This window comes from Mesoplodon mirus (genome assembly GCF_964341445.2).
Source record: "Mesoplodon mirus genome assembly, chromosome: 4".
In the NCBI taxonomy this organism is placed as follows: domain Eukaryota; kingdom Metazoa; phylum Chordata; class Mammalia; order Artiodactyla; family Ziphiidae; genus Mesoplodon; species Mesoplodon mirus.
The window spans coordinates 13634716-13655762 of NC_138979.1; the positions used below are offsets into that span (position 1 = coordinate 13634716).

At 38.0% G+C, this 21047-nt stretch overlaps 1 protein-coding gene across 1 annotated transcript in view; it reads left to right on the forward strand.

Moving 5' to 3' along the window:
* Window positions 1–496: 496 nt before the first annotated feature.
* DNAJC1 (DnaJ heat shock protein family (Hsp40) member C1) overlaps window positions 497–21047 on the forward strand; it is a 210314-nt gene continuing 189763 nt past the window's right edge. Inside the window, exon 1 of the mRNA XM_082617246.1 lies at window positions 497–955. Within this exon, the coding sequence (XP_082473372.1) occupies window positions 752–955 (204 nt within the window). The 5' untranslated portion in view covers window positions 497–751. The remainder of the gene's footprint in view (window positions 956–21047) is intronic.

Here is a 21047-nt window from a genome sequence, read left to right on the forward strand (position 1 = left end):
GTATTATGCCTATAAATCTTAATTCATTATTAGAAGTATACTTTTTGTCTTGGTTCAAATTTCATTTCTTCTTCACCTCTCTCAAAAGGCTACTTTAGACAACTCACTAGATTTGCCCCTTTCAAGTCCTAGGTTCAATTCCTCCTCTATCTTTGGGGATGGAATAATGAAATGTGTGGAACAGAGGCTGTAATCAATAAATGTTTTCAAACATACTTTTAGTTTTCAATATCTGGGGGAGGGTAAGAGGTAACTGTTTCAGGGATATTTGGGATCTTCCAGGTGGATGCGCTATGTCTATAACCGTCCACGTCTCTTAATCTGTGTCAATACACGCACAGCTTCGCGGAGCGCGCCAGCGACTGAGAGGCATTTCGCGGAGGCCCAGCTCTGGGGCGCAGGCTTCTCTACTTCCGGCCCCGCCCCCTCTCCCGCGGTTGCTAGGAGACGTGATGTCACCGGAAGCGAGGCCTGGGATAGGCTAAGGCGAGGGGAAGCCTCTCCCACCCCGTGCAACCTCAGCGCCCGGCGCTGGCTCGCCAGCTGTTTGTAGGCCTGGGTGAGAGGCGGGGGTCCGCGGAGGGTAGAGCCGCCCGCGGCCCAGCCTGTCCCTCAGGCTAGGACCGGCCGCGGGGCGGGCGACTCCGGGGCGGCTGCCCGTGCTTCCGACTGACAAGCCCGCGCTGCCCGCCACGTCCCTGGTCTCGGCCGACGGCGCTGCGCGGCGGGTGACCTCTCCGAGCCCCGCGCGATGACGGCGCCCTGCTGCCGGCTGGCCCGGCTTCCTCCGCGCCGCCGGCTCCGGCTACGGCTCGTGCCGTTCCCGCCGCCGCTGCTGTTGCTGCTGCTGGCGGCCGCGGGGCCGGCGCGCGGCTGGGAGAGCGGAGACCTGGAGTTGTTTGACTTGGTGGAGGAGGTGCAGCTCAACTTCTACCAGTTCCTCGGGGTGCAGCAGGTAAGCGGGGCCGGCAGGCAGCCCGCCCGCCCGAGGGCTGCGCCTCCGGGGCAGAAAAGTGCGGGTCCAGGCGGAAAGGAGGGGGTGGGGCGGACTCTGACCCAGTTTCCTCCGAGGGAGCCGGGCACGCGGGGCAAGACTTGGTCATCCTGGGCTTGTCTGCCGTCCTCAGCCTGATCCACCAGGATCTCCTCGTAACCAGTCTCAGAGGGAATGACCCGCCTTTCCCAATTCCTCACCCTCCGGCTCCCCTTCTCGAGTTCCGGTCTCAGTGACAGCAGTCTCAGTGACAGCCTGGACGGTGCCACCAGCCTGGGGTGGCGATCCCTTCTCTTTCCTCTGCCATTCTGGGGGAGATCCTTGCACCCAGCTGTGCAGGAGGAAGAAGGAAGAGTGGTGTGGGTAGATCTTTTACCCTCTCCTTGCCTGCCCCGTGAATGTGGGAAAGAGTAGTCGTGTCTCCCTCCAAATTTTCACCTTCCCAATTACACGTATCCATATTTTAGCAGCCTCCTTTCCTCTGCCTTTCCGGGAAGATAGGAGTACATTTTGGTTGGCGTCTGGGTTGCAGAAGTTTTTCTTGCACTGTACTTTGGAATCTATGTAGCCTGTTGGATTAGGCGTTTGTATCATAGTTTAGAAATCTGGAGGAACTTGAAAGCCTCTACAGTGTTGGTCCTGGAAGTCATAGAAGGAGCCATCAAGTGCTGGGGCAGTAGAGGCACTTGGGGTGCTCCAGGAAGAGAAGTCCAACCAGTAACGCAGGATAGTTGTCTTTTTCTTTTCCTTTCGTTTCGTTTTCTTTCCTTTTTTAGCTTGAGACTTTAACTTGTAATGTCCGTTTGTTGCTATTTACTTACACCCTGGGACTGGTGAATGAGGGTAGATATCCCGTCTCTGACGCCATTTTACTGGTTTAAGAATTATGGGGTTAAAGACTTAGAATTTCACACGATCTGACTGAGCCCTTCATAAAATGCTTTGAATAGTTATGGGGGAAAAATGTTTACCAACAATTGTCATTCAAGGCACACTTCCCGTAACCAGATGTGAAGTGTACATTTCACTCCTACAGGTTATCATAAATTTGTGTGAACTGTTGAGCTTAACACTAAATGGAAATTTACTTTTCAATTAAATATATATTGAATATAAAATAGCAGTTGCCAAAGCACCATGATTTTAACGAGTTTCAATTTTGTAACTTATAAAGTAGTTTAAGAATTTCACACTTCAAATTCTTCTGTGCAAATGATTATGTGGCAATTGTCTGTAGTCATTGTCTTCACCTGGTGCCACTTCCTGCTTGTAGAGACAAAGTATACCTCATTTCAAAGTAAATGGTGTCTCAATACGTGTAAAAATCACTAGTGAAATATAACTCTGAAGACTTTTAAGAATGCCTTTAATATTGAGAATATTTGTTAGAATTTATCACAATTGATTAAATTCTGTAGCTAGAGTCTGTTACATAACCTATCCAAAGATTTTGAAGATATTTTCCAGTTATTCAAGGAAAATTAAGCCCCTTTCAGAGAATACAGAAAGTTAGTAGCAGTGGTTTAAATTTTAGATTATGTAATCTAGCTTGCATGTGAACTCTCATAGAATTTTCATTTATAAATTCATGCAATTAAATTTGCAGAGTTAATAGGCAGTGTGAACAACCAGAGCATTTAACTATATGGGCAAAGATGGGAAAATAAAGAAGCATAGGTAATTGAGAAGATTCTGTGGGGAGGTAACATTTTAATAGAAGGATCCAGAAAATTGTTTTCATCTGTGTTTCTCTACCCAGTTGTGTTGAATTGGAAAGAATGCAGAAGAAACCTTATTCTACCTAAGCAGGGAAACTGATCGGAATAGGTTCTTTACATTACATTGAACCTTAACTTTCTTAGGAGACTTTCAGGAGACCAGAAATTTGGTAGAGACAAATGCAGCCTGTCTTATGTCCTTAATGTGTAATTTTCAGGCTAAAGCCAACCAGTCTCTTCTTGAGTAGCCAGACATGAGGAACCAGAGCAAAGTAGGTAGGTTACTTAAGAGTGGTGACCTGGCTTTAACACACTTAATCAGTTTTGTTGTCCATTCAACAGAGATTTAGTTCATACCTACTAAATATTAAACACTGGGAATTGACCAGTATGTAACACAAAACCCCTAGACTGATGAAACTCACATTTTAATAGGGGGAAACAGTAAACAACCAAACAAGTAAATATAAATGTCAGATGGTCAGAGAAGTCCTCAGAAAGAAGTAAGGGAGTGAGCCATGTTGATAAGTGCATTCAAGGAAGGCAAACGGTTAAGCGCAAAGGCCTTGGAGCTTGCTTAGTATTTGAGGAACGGCAAGGCAGCCAGTGTGGCTGGAGCAGGGTGTATGGGGAGGACAGTAGTAGATGAGATCAGAGTCATGGGGGGTGGGGGAAGATCTTGTAGGGCTTCAACGTAAGTCATGAGGACTTTGGCTATTATAAGTAAGTTGGGGATCAAGGGGTTTTTGAACAGAAGAGGTACATAATTTGACTTAAATTTCAAAACGATCACTTTATTGAGTTGGAGATCAACGATATGTATGTTATTAATTATTGGATAATTGTGGTGTAGAATGTAGAATGGACCTGGGTGGTGCAAAGTGGTCAGATTCTGGATATAATTGGAACATAGAGCTGACAGCATTTGGCTGATTGTTTGAATGTGGGATGTGGAGGGGGGGAGTGGGGAAGAAAAGTTGAGGATAATTCGAAAGCTTTTTCTAAACCTCAGAAAGTGAGTAAATACTTGTCTAATTGCACTTGCCACTTACTGAGATGGAGAAGCCTGGAACAGAAGCAGGTATGGTTGGGGGAAAATCAGTAATTTGGTTTTGGTCATGCCAAATGTGAAGTGTCTAATAAACTTTCAAGTTGGTTATCTAAGCCTGGAGTTGCAAGGAGAGGATTTGGGCTGTGCATAATAAATTAGGGAGTCCCTGGCACTTCGTAGGTAATTTGAAGCCACAAAACCAGGTAAGTTCACCAGGGGACTGAATGTAAAAGAGAAAAGAGGGGTCTGGGAGCTGGACCATGGGAGGAACCAGCAAAGGAGAAGAGGAAGGAACAGCCAGCGAAGTAGCAGGCAAATCAACAAAAGATGGTTTCTTGCAAGTCAGGTGAGGAAAGTATTTTAAAGAGGAGAAAGCAATCAGCTGGGCTAAATGCTGATGATAATTCAAATAAGATGCGTTCTGAGCATTGACTGTTGAATTCAACAGTGTGGAGGTCATTGGCTACTTTAAAAAGGGCTGTTTCAGTGGAGTGGTGAGATCAATAGATGGGTTACATTGGGTTCAGAAGAGAAGGAAGGGGGCGGAATTGGAGACAATTAATAGAAAACAACTTTTTTTTGAGATCTCCGTACCCCAAACTAGACTCCAGGGATGATTAGTGACTTAATGTGGCATCCATTTTATCCCTTTTTCCACCAGGTCTAAAGTAGTTTGCTCAGTCACTCCCTAAACTATAATTGGAATAATCAATTAGATTATTAGACTTTTCGAACTTGAACTAGGCTTGAATTAGACTTCTAGAACTTGAATTAGACTTTTAGAACTTGAACCAGGCCACTTACTGACTTAGGACCTTGTCAAGTTATTACTTCATTTTTAGGACAAATGGTATTTTCTTTCTTTCTTTACTTCATAGGAGACACTTAAATATTTATTAAATGAAAAAATATGAACATGGTAACTAAAACTAAACAGTAATTCACCGAATGAGTAATTGCTTGACTGTTTTTATTCAATAGGTTATATTTATATTGGCCTTTTATTGCTCTCATCCAGCAAAGGAATCCCTCTCCTTGTATTCCCAGGTTTTAAATTGGTTTTAAAAGCTTTCAAAGAGATTCCAGAAGTTTTTAGTGGAGGTATGGATACAGGTGACATACCAGAGGCTCACTCTATTTTTAGAATGGCTTTGATTGTTCACAGGGCATCCAATTTGGATATTGCATCTTTTCAGAGGATACAAGGTAGAAGATTAGGAGAATGTAGGAGAAAAGGTGTGTTATTGAAATACCTCTCATTAGTAACTTAAATTCTAGGTCCCCAAACAGTATTTATATTTATTCTAACAGCCCCTGCTCCTTGGATACCTGTATTTCTTGTGGGATCAATTTTTTTCATTGTCTTTTGGGTCCATGACTTTCTTTATACTTTGTACAGTGTTCTAGCCAACAATAAATACTTCATAGTAATTAAAAGTCTGTCAGTTGAAATTGTAACAAAGCTAAGTTAGCTTAAATTTTGCAGCATTTACTTTCTGATGAAATCAGAGTAATTTTCTTGGTGCCAGTCATTACAGATTCCTATTCATAGAGCTAGAAAATGTCTCTCTTCCTCTTATAAAATCTTTAATAACTGCATCCTTACATTCAAATGAATGCTAAAACCTGGTTAAAAGAAGAAAACTATTGTTAAGTGACATGTGCTTACAAAATGTTGGATTTTAACTTTTTAATCAGAATTAATAAATCTTGTAAGCTCTTTCAGTCTGTATTTCAGATGCACAAAATGTACAGAGTAGCAGCCTGTATAAGGGAGGGACAGTTATGGCACACTCATCCTTCAGATATCCAAGGGGAAGGACTCCCTTAAAGAAACACTGCTGATCTCTTGACCCATCTCTTACATCTTTCCGTGGATGAGTTACCTTGTTGGAGGGTGATCACCTTTGGTCTGCTTTGCTTGACTGGGGAGAGCTAACTAATTAAAAAGCTAGAAGTAATGAGACTCATTCTTAACAGACCAGTAAGGCAGTTGTTATCCTGGCCAGACTTTCTCTGGAGTAAACTGTCTCAAAGTCTAGGCTGGGATGGGAGGGCCAGAATTTCTAGCAAGCCCACTTGGCTCCTATACGTCATCTCAATTCTCCAGTAGCTTTTCAGCAATAAAGGTGCTATTTGATCTCTATTTGCCTGACTTCTGTGTTCAGTTTTTTTGGGTGGGAAAAGCACAAAGTCATTAATGGGGCCTTCTCAAACCCCGGCATAGGGGTTTGAGAAATAAAGAGGAAGATCTGTTTCATAAGTGACTGGTGAATCTGTACTGTGAGTATCAGTCCTCTCCAGTGATCCTTGTAGATTCCACTGAGCTGTTGTGGTGTTAGTTGAATATAGTGCCGTCTTTTCTCTAGTAAGTCTATTCCCTTGTAAATCTATGTCATGTAATAATCACTCCCCCGTTTTCATTGTAGAATCCAAAATTATTTGTTGATTTGGAGAGAGGGAGATGTACAAAATCTGGAATGGTAGATAACCTTGCAGTCATTTATATTTCTGATGTAAAGCATATCATATATAGAGTTAGAGCTGAATAAATACTTGTTTAGTTGTATACATATTTGCATCAGCTTGGATTATTGTAAAATTGATTTACTTTTTTTATGTATACGCTGTTTAGTGGAGGTTGCCTGGACATATTTTACGGGAAAAAGCAAGTTTATTGGGAAACTTGCCACATAATCTAGAGCTGATGGAACAGAAATCCTCTTCTAGTTGTAAGTTTCTGTTTTCTTTTTATACTGTTCTTTTTTTTTTTTACACTAATTATGAGAACAATCCTAGAATAGTGTGTCTTTTATTATTCATAGATACACCCTAAGCTGAACTGGGAAATGGAATTGTCCTTTGTTATTACAATTATTCTTAGAGATACATTCTAAAATCTTTTTAATAAAAGTCATCATTTTACCCAGTGATTGGTGTAATGTGGTGAATTTCAACATCATATGTTTTATTCAGTGTTGGGAATGATACACAGGGTAGGATGGAGGTGAGGGTAGGTACTTGGCTTGATGATTGCTGAGAGAAGAACCTCCATGGCAGTTGTAAGTAACACCAGTTGATAAAATGCTTGGTATCTGTATTAAACATGTTCTCACTTATTCCAAGACTATATGGTCTTGGGAATCTTTTTCTAAGTCAGGCATTATTGGGTCTATTTGGACAGTAATGACGTCAATTAATTTTACCCAGAAGTAAAAACAAATCCAAAGCCTTTCTTTTTCTTTTTTTTTTTTTTTCTTTTTTTTGCGGTACTCGCGCCTCTCAGTGTTGTGGCCTCTCCCGTTGCGGAGCACAGGCTCCGGACGCGCAGGCTCAGCGGCCATGGCTCACGGGCCCAGCCGCTCTGCGACATGCGGGATCTTCCCCGACCAGGGCACGAACCCGTGTCCCCTGCATCGGCAGGCGGACTCTCAGCCACTGCGCCACGAGGGAAGCCCTCAAAGCCTTTCTTGTATAGAAGTGTGCAGAGATGGAAAGAAAGGAGTGGCAGTGAAAGGATAGACTTCTGATTGGGTGAAGCAGGACCCTAGACCAATTGATAATGAAGCTATAGTCATATGTATTTTCAAAAACCTTTCTTTATTTTCATCAAAACACCTACTTGTGAAAGGTGGGTCCTATACTAATGAATGTAAAAGTATGATTATGTTTTAAGTAACATCATGGTATTCCATTTGAAGAGCTAATTTTTTCTTTTACTTATATTTACTGAAATTTTTGTCTAAGAGTGTTATTAGCACTTAATTAGAAACTTAATCTAGGATTTGTGTCTCATTCTCATCCTCCTTAATACTACATTAAGTAAGGTTAGGACTCATTCACTTACTCAGAAAGTGTTTCTGATTACCATCATCCAGCAACTGGAATCTCACGTGTAATCAGGCATGTTGCAAGAGCAAGGCATGCCGCTGTCTACATTTCTGGTTAGAGAGAATATGTGCATAAAACAGTATGCTTCATTATTAGACAAAATGCCCATTTTAGTGCCAGTGAAGCAGTGGACATAAAGCTATGTGCAGCTACATGGTCAGCTAATAGAATTTGAATTAAATATTAAAGGTAAGAGTTTAAGATCAAGAATTAAATAAAAGGACACGTGTCATGGTATAAGCAACAGTATTAAAATGGAAAAGAAGCAGTATTAAAATGCCACTGAGTGCAAACACTAGAATTCTAAAAGGAAGTAATTAATTAAGCAAATTCTGGAATACATACAACTCCTGATTATAGAAGGTACAAGAATTTTAAAAAGCTACATGAGACCCCACTGTGACATGTGTAGTAAGCAGTAGTCAAAATGAGTTAAGACCAGAAAAATTGTTGTTGTCATTTATTGGGAAGGTCTGAACAGACCATAGAGAAATCCTAGGGTCCATATATGTGCCTGCTAAGGAAAGTAGAGGCTTCATATTTCTAGCCAATACTTAAGGACTTTATACCATTAAAATGGATCAGGTTAAGGAAGCTATCTCATGGCCAATTACCAAGAAGCCTCTGACTTTTTGGAATTAAAAAAAATGCACATCTTATTAGCAGTTATTTTCAGTTACCACACTTTTAGTTAACATATAAAAGATTAGTATTTAGGTTCTTCTTTCACTTCTTTAGGTTCTTCTCTTCACTTTAAGTAGTGTTTTGTATTAATATTGGTGATTAAATTTGATTTAAGGAAGTTAATATATGTATGTATAATGTAGGGTGACTGGAACTTGTTGTTCTTTGTACTTAAGTGTATCATATAAAGTTCAAATGATTGCCATGCTATGCAGTTCTATAGTAGTTATACAGAATTAGTGTGACTTTTTGTATCACACATTTGCAAGTATATGTTTAACTTAGAGTAAATTAGATCTTGAAATTAGTTTTTGTGGAAAGCTTTGCAGGTTTTCAACAATGCTGCCACCTCTCAAAACATTGTTGAAACTTCTTATTTTGCATTGCTTTAAAAGCCTGCAGCATATTTGGCAGATTTACTCATTAATAGTAAACCTTTAAGACGGATTTGATTTTTACCTATAGCTTATAGTCATTTGGAGCTAAATTTGATGACTAAATTGGATTAGCAAGCTTAGGTAAGTACTCTTTGGATTGATAAAGAGATCTGAAAATAAATTTAAAGTAAGGCTCATAAACTGGTTTGAGGACTGTTGTCAAAGAAGAATTCCAGGGAAGTTTGGAAGGGTATCAACATGAAGTAAATCTGTAGCCTTACAAAGCAACAGAATGTATTCCAGTAAATGGCTTTTAGAGTACTTATTACTTTGCGGGTAGCAAATTTTTAAAAGAATTTTTACCTATCAGAGAAAAATATGTAAATAAAAATTGTTAATTTTGGAGAGGTGGGAAAATATTGAGCTAGAAGAAAATATTTTAATTATTTGCCTGCTTTTAAAATGTAAAAGGATCATAAAAGTATTTATTATATAATACTTCTCTAATAATGCTAGTTAAAGCAGAGTGTTGGAGGAACCAATATAAACGTTAGGGATAGAGACAATAGCTGAGAATATCACTGAAGGAGAAAGTAGGAAATACACAGAAAGAGGGACATGTACACAGAAAAATAAATACATCAATACAAATACTGTAATGGAGTAGTATCTCCATCTTGTGGCCTTCTTTGTATATTGTTGTTAAAAATGTTGAGGGGTTGTATTTTCACAACTGTAGGCATAAGTAAGCATACAGTATAAGTCAGATGAAAATATAATATGGGTCAGAGATTTTTTAGCAATGACCTTTGAGCCTGAGCTTCCCAGTTGGTGTGCAGTAAGTCAGTGTGCTGGGATGGTGGTGCCCTCCCTGGAGAGGCCTTAAGTTAACTCCAGTGTGTCTTACAAATGTAATTTTCTGTGAAATGCCATGGTGTGGAAAAAGTTGGAAGAGCACTGTGAAGGCATGCAGTTATAATGTTTTTCTTCCAGGGAAAATTTTATAAGCCTGTGTATATATGTGTATACATATAAAAATAAAATTGTCCTATGTAATTACTCTTATTATCAAAATCTTTGCTATACTAAAGATCTTTGTTTAGCGCTCATAGAACCAAGAGCATTAGTTAACATATTGATGAGTGAATCTGGATATAAAAGGAATCAAGAAATCTGATGAATTAGTGTCCTTCAGTTATTTGATTACTTATTCTGGATGGTGGAATGACCATTAAGTAACTATGGGTACTGCATACCCATAGTTTGCAGTAACTCAGAGGAATACTTTAATGGTTTGTAACAATCTGTGTGAAGAGGATACAAATGTCTTTGGAATGTATAATTATACCAATTCTGAGTAGCCTTAAGTAATACTTTGTGACAGTAGGAGATCAGGATTTGTAAGTAAAATACCACCTTACTGACATATATTTCAGAGTTTTGACAGATGACTTTCTTTTTAAAGCCATTGATCCCTTAGAGCAGCACTGTGCAATAGATACATGATACAAGCCACATATGTAATTTAAAATTTTTTAAAAGTCACATTATAAAAAGTAAAAAGGAAACAGGTGAAATTAATTTTAAAATATATTTTATTTAATCCCATGTATCAAAAATATTATTTCAACATGAATCACATTTTAAAAAGTTATTGAGACATTTCACATTTTAGCTTTTTTACTAAGTCATCAAAATCTAGTATATATTTTAAATTTATACTTCTTAGCACACTTCAATTTGAATACTCAATTTAGATTGAAAATACTTAATCTGTGTTGAGATTTCATAGAATGTGCAGCTAACAAGTAGATTCATGTAATCAAATTCTTCCAAACTAACAAGTAGAGTCATGTATTCAGGTTCTTCCAAACATACTTAAAAAGCTTTCCAGTAATGAATCAAGTATCATTAAAAAAATTTAAATATAAATGACTCAAATTAAATAAAAAATTTGATTTCTGAGTTGCACTAACACATTTCAAGTGCTCAGATATGGCTAATGGCTACCACATTGGATAGCACAACCTTAGAGAATGAACATTTCGGTGTTGTGTAGATATATCTAAATATTTTTGGATAAAATCACTGACTGCTGTTTCCATTTTGTCAGGGACATTGTTTGTAGGTTTTGTTTTTGTGTCTTAACTCATTGTGGTTTTTATTGTTTTGCTTTTTTTTTAGGATTGTTCCAATTATGCTATATATCATCTTCCTAGTTAGTTTTCTGTCCGTTTGGTCCATTCTTTTCTTTGGCCTGTAAAGGCTGTTAGTATAGTACATGCTGCTCTTCTAGGGACAATGGGTTCTGAACGTCCATGCGTAGAGGTCTGTCTGCTGAGGGTGTTTTCATTAATCAGCTTAATCCAATTTGGTCGTTTACTTTTGCTGACTAGCCTGTTACAGTTTATAATTCTTAAAGTGTTATTAAGTTAATATATTAGGTCTTTAATGATGCTTTGACCAAGAAATCACCAGTGTTCCTACTTTGTAATTTTAACTTTGAGGTTGCCTGTTCTCCCTAGTTATTCTGAAACTCACCCATCAAATATATTATTAGTTATGAAATGTTCACTATATTCTGTACTGTCATCTATTTTGATTATTATAACATCTTTAAGTGATTTTAAAAAGGGATTTCCAGGTGCAGTTCTATTTGTGTGCGAGTCTTTTGGCTCATTATAATATCAATTAGGGATCCCAGAGTCATCCTTTTCCACTAGCCGCCTTTGCCATCTCCACACAGCTCCCAAAAGTACTGCTTTATTTTGGACTGATTAATTGCTGATCTTTTTGCTTTTGTCTTCTGTAATTTCATAAGTTAAGGAAAAGAAGTAGATCTTAATATTGATCATTCTTATACCTGGCTATTATTGTTTTAAATAGTCCTGTTATAGGAAAGAATTGCAGTGGGGTCAGAGATGTTAAAAACTCTACGCTAAGGGAAAAAAAAACAACAATGAAAATTGAAGAACGGATATAGAATCCTGAAGTTAGAAGAGACCTCACCAGTATCTAACCTGTTTCCTCATGTAGGAGTCTCTTCTGTAGCTCTCCCCAAAGATGGTCGTCCAGTCTGTTTGATTTACGTCTAACAATGGGGGATTATGAAACAACCTGTTAAGTTTTTGATAAAGTATTCAATGGGAATTTTATTCTTATGTAAGCCAAAAATCATAATTCTTATACTTACTTTCAACTTTATTTGCAGTCTTCTTTTGGAGTACCTCTGAGTATATATTCCCTCTAAATTATTTTTCTGAAATGCCTTAACATAAAATGCACAAGAGAAATAATTACTTGTTGATTCTCTCCACAACAGTAGAGTTATTTAAAAACAAACAAACCACAGTTCTTTGTATAGCAGTTATACCTCAATAAAGTTGTTTAAAAAAAAATACAGGCAAGCTGAGAAGCCTACTTGGTTTCATGGTCTTTAGATATGTATTAAGTCCACCCTAGAGAAGACCCAAGCCACCGTAGTTACAGTTTTCTTGGAAGTACACCAAGCATGATTGAAGTTACTATAAATAATCCCCTGGACTTATCAAAGTCAGCAACAGGAAATTTCTGAACGTTGAAAGCATAAGATGATTTGGGGTGTGTCGGCTTTGATAATAGGTACCACAGGGTTGATTTAATTTAAATTGTACCCAAGAGTTGTTACAGACTCTTAAAGCAAGACCCGTGTGTACAGTTGTGCAGGTTGTGTGTCTGCTTCAAAACTATCGTGATACAAAGATGTTTTAGACTGAGGTTTTTATGAAGAATTGCATATAGGTAATTAAACTGTGAAGGAAATAATTTCTCTTTCATAATTAAAATGTTATGTTTCTTTAGGTAGAATTTTAGTTTTCAGGTCCATCTTGAGCGGCTGTTTCTCTCTCCTTTTTATTCACCAGTCCTCCCTAGGGGCTTTATAATGGCTTTTACTCCTTTCCCCGAGACACCTAGGCAAGCAGTCGGTCTGATATAGGCAGCTTAGGGCTCCCTCCTGAGGTTATATTGAGGCCATTGCAGATCCAGATACCAAGCCTGCAGATTGTTTGGCCTGGTTTCAGCTGTTGGGCTGAAACTATGGCCTCTTAGCATCTCAGATACATAATATTTTATAAGCTTGTAGCCTCAGGCAGCGGACTTCTCACTTTTTTTCACAGGCGGTGGAGTCCCACTGCAACCCTTGGTTTCCAGCACCGAGTCTGGCTCTGATCCCAGGCCTTTTGTAGAGTACTTTCAGTCCTCATTACTCTGTGGGAGTCAGACTTCTCATTTCTCCTGCCTGCTACAGGTGTGGAGTCCAGGCTTTTAGCTTAAGCTCTGTGGCTACACGTTTCCTTTCGTTTTTGTCTACAGAGATACTTAACTGGTTTTGGCCGTGGCTATGTGTTGATGATTTTCTCTCTTTAAGTTTTATCATTGGTACATACTTGGAGTAGGGTTTAGGAGGAGCAGTGCTACTTTGACTCCAGAGTATTTTTTAAAGCTGCACTTCTTAAATTATTGTTTTTAATGCCACTTTCCTATTATCTAAGAACCTTTTACTACTTAACATCCAGAAATATAGTCGGGCCTATTACTCACAGCAGTGTAAGAGGCTGTTACTTAGGCATTAAAAGGAACAGTAAGCCACCAGTCCCTGTCGCTCTCAGTCCACTATTCCTAGACTTGATCCAAGTCTGGGCGCTAAAACAGGCAAGTAACATTTCTAAAATAATCAGATCCCACAGGTTTTGAATATTGTAATAAGTAGATCCATTACCTCAGAGTGATGTATGTGGCCCTGTTATTGGAGGTGTCCAGAGGAGAGTCCTGAACTCTGACTTGAATCTAGTTAGAAAACCATGCCAGGTGGGGAAATAGTTACTGAAACTCAGGTACGTGTCAGAAAAACCATTGCTGGAGGAAATGAATGGTCCTGAAGTTAAGATATACGCAGATAATTTCCTGTTGATGTTTTGTAAATACATACCAATCACAAACCTCTTAAAAAGACTTTCTTTTTCTGGACCTGAATAACATTAGGTTCTCTTACATATAGTCTTCAAAATTCACAAAACAAAAAATAAGACAGTGAGGGTTAACCTCACTGAAAAACATTTTCAGTAATCAACTTGATGGACAATACTAAAATCATAGAGTTTCAGTGGATATTAGCTTCATGGAATTGAGTGATCTTTAATCAAAGCTTCAAGCAGTTTATAGAGTGCACGTTTGGAATGTACTTTAAATTATTTTAAGGAAAGAAGTATACAATTCAGACTTACAAGAAAAGATAAAGGGTCTTTTCATATTCGATCCATAGGATTTAAATATAATCGGTTTACATACAATTTGAAGGACATGTTTATCTTATTATTGTATACCTTTAATATTGAGTTGTTGATCTAAGGGAAATCTTTAAAGATACTACCATGGATGAAAACCGTGGTATAATGATCTTTTTAAAAGACATTTCACTTACAGACTGTTATTGTTGCTTTTCTTTAACATGGATAACAATACTGTGTTTCTGCAGCAGTTCTCTGCAATAGTGTTTCTAACCTTTGTTTTTGTGACAAAATAGAATATGCACAGCTATCTAGGTTATGTTATGAAATTCTGATAAAGCCTGTTTTTCATATTTATTAATTCGTTTGTTCTTTCTACAGCACACTAATAATAGTAGAGAATGGAAACAATCAGATTCTAATAGTAGAATATTTGAGTGAACTATGATATGTTCTTGGTGTGATATGTAATAATAACAATATAAGTGAAAAGTACATAGCAACATGGAAAAATGCGTATAAGTGAAAAAAGCTAAATAGCAAGTTTTATTCACATTTGATTATAATTTTGTAGGAATCATATATGCACAAGGGTGAGACAGTGACATGGGCTAATGAGAACAGTTTAAATTGTGGGATTGGTAGAATCATTTTATTTAGGGGTGAATATTTCATTTAGAGTCCTGATAACATTACTAATATATACCCATGTAAATTCTATTACTTTGGAAAAAAGATTGTTATATAATTAAATCACAATTGGATAAACTAAATTAGCAACATATCTCATATTTATGAGATAAAGTGTATGGGTATTTTAAAGTTGCTTTTAACCTATAAGCTATTTAAAATTATGAGTGGGAAATTAAGTAAATCAAATAATTTTAGACTAAAAATCCCATGTATTTATTTTGTTATTTTAAAATATTACCAAATAATTTCTTTTTTAAAAATATTTTCTTTTTTTTTTGACAGTTTTGCTTTATTTATTTATTTATTTATGGCTGTGTTGGGTCTTCGTTTCTGTGCGAGGGCTTTCTCTAGTTGTGGCAAGCGGGGGCCACTCTTCATCGCGGTGCGCGGGCCTCTCACTGTCGTGGCCTGTCTTGTTGCGGAGCACAGGCTCCAGACGCGCAGGCTCAGTAGCCGTGGCTCACGGGCCCAGTTGCTCTGCGGCATGTGGGATCTTCCCGGACCAGGGCTCAAACCTGTGTCCCCTGCATTGGCAGGCAGACTCTCAACCACTGCGCCACCAGGGAAGCCCCCAAATAATTTCTAATAATTATTTCAGTGAATCAAACTGTTTCATCATAAGTCTAATCTTCCAGAAAAGACTATAAAACTCTGTTGTTGAGCTTATAACATATAACGATTACTATATATGAAAATGATAGCACAAAGAAAGGGGCAAGAGATGGAGCTGTAATGGAGCAATGTTTTTATATTTTTCCAGAATAAAGTTAATATTTATCTGAAATAAATCTTTTTTTTTTTTAATTTATTTGGCTGTGTCAGGTCCTAGTTGCAGCACGCGGGATCTTCGTTGTAGTGCACAGGCTCTTCATTGCGGCACGTGGGCTTCTCTCTAGTTGTGGCGCATGGGCTCAGTAGTTGTGGCGCATGGGCTTAGTTGCCCTGCAGCATGTGGGATCTTAGTTCCCCAACCAGGGATTGAACCCACGTCCCCTGCATTGGCAGGTGGATTCTTAACTATTGGACCACCAGGGAAGTCCCTGAAATAGATCTTGGTAAGATACATATTGTAATCCTTAGAGCAACAACCAAGAACGTAACTAAAAAATTTATATAGTAAAAATTCTAACAAAGGAGGTAACATAGATCACTAGGACGTATCTATGTAACTAAAAAGAAGGCAGTAAAGGAGGAGAGGGGGAAAAAGACATGAGGTATATAGAAAACATAGCACAATGGCAGATGTAAATCTGACCATATCAGTAACTAAATTAAATATGACCGGATTAAACATTCCAATAAAAAGGCAGAGAATGTTAGGCTGGATTAAAAAAAAAAAGATAAAAGATCCAATGATATGCTTTCTACAAGAGACATACTTTAGATTCAAAGACAAATAGGTTGAATGTAAAAGGATGGAAAAAGCTCCCAATTTTTGGAACTTAACACATATCTAAATAACCCATCAGTCAAAGAAGAAAATCACTAGGGAAATTAGGAAATGTTTTGAACTGAATGAAAATCAAAACAGAACGTATCACCATTTATGTGATGCAATTAAAGCAGTACTTAGGTGGAATTTATAGCTTCAGATACCTATAATAGCAAAGAAGACAGATTTTATTTTATTTTTTATTGTTTATTTACTTTGGCTGCATTGGGTCTTTGTTGCTGCGCACGGGCTTTCTTTAGTTGCGGTGAGCAGGGGCTACTCTTTGTTGGGATGCATGAGATTCTCATTGCGGTGGCTTCTTTTGTTGTGGAGCATGGACTCTAGGCACGTGGGCTTCAGCAGTTGTGGCACGTGGGCTCAGTAGTTGTGGCACACGGGCTTAGTTGCTGTGCGGCATTTGGGATCTTCCCGGACCAGGGCTCAAACCCGTGTCCCCTGCATTGGCAGGCGGATTGTTAACCACTGTCCCACCAGGGAAGTCACACAAAGAAGACAGATTTAAAATCAATAACCTTACACTTTTGCCTTACAACACTAGGAGGGGAAAAAGTGCAAACTAAACTCAAAGCAAGAAAAAGGAAGGAATAGTAAAGATTAGAGCAGAAACCAATGAAATATAAAAACAGTTAATAGCAAAATCAGTGAAACCAAAAGTTTGCCCTTTGAAAAGAGCAACAAAATTGATAAACTGTTAGCTATACTGATCAAGAAAAAAAAAAGAAAGAAGACATAAACACCAACCTCAGGAATGAAAGAGGATGTATCACTGCCAACTCTACAGAAATTAAAAGGATTATAAGAGAGCACTATGAAGAACTTTGCCTACAAATGCGGCAGCTTAGATGAAATGAACAAAGTCCAGTGACCAAAAACTACTCTCAATAAAGAATCTGAATAGACTTATAACCAGTAAGTAAATTGAATTAGTATTTTAAATTCTTCCCACAAAGAAAAGCCAGATGGCTTCATTGGTGAATTCTATCAAATATTTAAAGAAGAAATAATCACAAATTTTCAAAAACTTACAGAAAATAGAAGAGGAGGGGAGAGAATATTTCCCAACTCATTCTGTGAGATAAGTATTACCCTGATAACTAAAGCCAGACAAAGATGTCACAAGAAAAGAAAACTACAGACCAATAACCCTCATGAATAGAGATGTAAAATTTCCAGCAAAAAGGCTAGCCAGCTGTATCCAGCAACATATAAAATGGATTAAACTTAATGATCAAGTAGGATTTATCCCAGGAATGCAAGGTTGTTTTAACATCTGAAAATCAATTAATATAATACACTGTATTAATAGAATCAAAGACAAAAATTGCATGATTATCTCATACACACAAAAAAATTGAAAGAATCTAATACCTGTTCATAATAAAAACTCTCAGCAAACCAGGAATAGAAGGTAATTTCATCAACCTAATAAAGAGAATCTAAAAAGCTATCCGTGTAGACATTTCCCCCAAGAAGATATACAAATGGCTAGTAAGTGCATGAAAAGGTACTCAACGGTATTTGTCATTAAAGAAATGCAAATTAAAGCCATAAGGGGATAAAACGTTACACCCAGTAGGATGCCTATAATCAAAATAGTGGACAGGAAAAATCATTGGTGAGGATGTGGAGAAACTGGTGGTAATGTAAAATGGTACAGCAACTTTGGAAGACAGTGTGGCAGTTTTTTTGTTTTGTTTTTAAAGTTCAAGTAAACTTAGGATATGCCCCAGCAGCTCCTCCTAGATGTCTATAGTGTCTTAAGGCAAAAGTGAAAGTATATGTCCATACAGATTTGTAGATGAATGTTCATAGGGCATTATTCATAATAGCCAAAATTGGAAACAATCCAAATGCCCAGCAACCTATAAATGGATAAACAAAATGTGATATATCCATGTAATGGAATACTATTTAATACTTAGTATAAAAAGGAAGAACTTCTGATATAAACTACAACATGGATGAACCTTAAGAACATTATGCTAAGTAAAAGAAGTCTGACTCAAAAAGACTCCATGTTACATGATATCATTTATATGAAATGTCCAGAAAAGATAAATATATAGTGACAGCAAGTAAGAGTAGTAGTTGTCATAGTCTGGGAATGAGGGTTGACTGAAAATGGCATGAGGGATCTTTTTTAGGGTGATAGAAATGTTCTAAGACAGGATTTTAGTGATGATTGCATATCTTTGTAAATTTATTAAAATCACTGAATTGTGTACTTACAGTGTGTGAATTTCATGATATGTAAATTATGCCTCAACAAAACTGTTAGAAAAAAGATATGTTATTTTATGGGAAACGTGAGGGTTCTCTGAATTGAGACTCTTGTTTGACAGATTACTCTGTAAGGAACCTAAATTGTGACTTCCGACATGTCTGAGCATTTAAAAGTTCTTATGGTTTGTCCTCTTCCGTACAGATGCACACACACATACACATACCTATGTTAACTGAATATACCGACTTGTTTCTACCATTGTATCTTTGCTGTCAGGGACTTCCCTGGTGGCGCAGTGGTTAAGAATCCGCCTGCCAATGCAGGGGGCATGGGTTCGAGCCCTGGTCTGGGAAGATCCCACATGCTGCGGAGCAGCTAAGTCAGTGAGCCACAACTACTGAGCCTGTGCTCTAGAGCCTGTGAGCCGCAACTACTGACGCCTGCGTGCCTAGAGCCCATGCTCGGCAGCAAGAGAAGCCACCACAATGAGAAGCCCACATACCACAACGAAGAGTAGCCCCCGCTTGCAGCAACTGGAGAAAGCCCGCGCGCAGCAACAAAGACACAATGCAGCCAAAAATAAAATAAATAAATAAAAAGAATTCGATCTCACTATGTTCTGGCTTTGACATTCATTAAAATGTAATTTTTAAAAATGTTCTAAAGACTTGTTAATGTGTATCTTTTTATTAGATTTTATACTTTTTAGAGTTGACACCAAATAGTAAAGATGAAAGCTGAAATTTTAGTTATATGAAAAATGCTTTTAAGTATCCGAGGCAGACTACTAACCATCTATCTATTTTTCTTTTCTTTAGTAGCAGAACCCCTGTATTATTAGATACTGGAGTTAAAAACAAAACAAAACAAAACAAAAAACCCAGCATTTTCCTGTCTTCTTTACAGGTAATGGTGGCCAGTGAACAGAAGACGTAGGGTTGGGCTTCTAGTGAAGGAAGCCCTTAAAGGGCAGTACATCATTTTGTCCTTGTTTCTCCCTCCTTTCTGCTCACTGGAGTGTATCAACAGATGAGATGTTAGTAGCTGCTGCAGCAGACATCTTGCAAGTAGAGGTGACCTTGAGAAACCAGGAGCAGAGAGATAGTAGGGGCCTGGGTCCTGGTGACTATGGAGCCACCATAACTGCCCTGGATGTCCACTTCTGTACTTCTCTTATGTAAGAGAAAAATAGACCTCTATCATTTAAAAAGCCATTTGATATATTGAGTTTCTATTACAAGCAGCCTATTTCTAATACACTGTTTTTACCCGTATGAGGGGTTGTTCTTTAAATATTTTTTATTAAATTTTTTTATGTAAAAGCAAAGAAAAATGAAATTTTAAAAATCCAAAGAAAACCACTTTTGACATTTTTACCTGTATCATTTCAGGGTTTTTCTCCTCATATGTATGTTTTTTTACCTAGTAACTCTGCTCATACTGTTAACTGTGCCTGAAGTTTCTTCCACCTCCGAAAATAATCTATGTGAGCACTTTTATGTGAGTACAGCATGCTAACTGCTCTTTTTTAAATTGTGGTAAAATACACATAGCATAAACTTTACCATTTTAACCTTTTTAAAGTGTACAATTCATTGTGTATATTAACAGTGTTGTGCAACCATCATCACTATCCATTCCTAGAACTTTTTCATCATCTCAAAAAGAAACTCTGTATCCATTAAAAAAAACTGCTCACTATTCCCTCCTCCCCGAGGCCCTGATAACCTCTAATCCATTTTCTGTCTCTTAAGACCTTGCCTATTCCAGGCACCTCATATAAATGGAATCATACAATATTTATCCTTTTGTGTCTGGCTTATTTCACTTAAGTCTTCAAGGTTAATCCATGTTGTGGAATGTCTCCAAATTATATTCCTTTTTATGACTGAATAATATTCCATCGTATGTATACACCACATTTTGTGGAATATATACATACATCTGTTGATAAACTGGGGTCCACCTCTGGCTATTGTAAATACAGTAGACTCTTGAACAACATGGGTCTAAACTGCACAGGTCCGCTTAGGCGCGGAGTTTTTTCAGTAGTAAATACTACAGTGTTGTGTGATCAGTGATTGGCTGAATCTGCAGATGTGGGGACTGAGTTTAAGTTGTATCTAGATTTTCAATTGCACGGAGGGTCCGTGCCCCTAAACACGCCCCCTCCCATCCCCACCAACATCATTCAAGGGTCAGCTGTAAAGTTGCTTCAGACACCGGTCAACAAGTATTTGCTGGAGCCCCTGCTTTCAATGCTTTTGGGGATATACCTAGAAGTAGAATTGCTAGATGATATATATGGTGATGATCTTTTCCACAGTGGCTGCATCATTTTCATGCCCACAAGCAATGAACAAGGGTTCTAATTTTCTCCACAGTATCACCAGCGTTTTTTTGTTTGTTTTTGTTTTGATAATAGTCTTCATAATGGATAAGAAGTGGTATCCTATTGTGGTTTTGATTTGCATTTCTCTAAAGGATTGGTGACGTTGAACGTCTTTTCATGTGCTTGTTGACCGTCTGTATGTGTTCCTTGCACAAATGTGTATTCAAATCATTTGCCCATTTCGGGGGGATTGTTTGTTTTTTTTGTTGTTGAGTTATGGGAGTCTTTGATATATCGTGGATATTAATCCCTTGTCAGGTATATGATTTGCAAACATGGATTGTCTTTTTACTCTCTTGATAA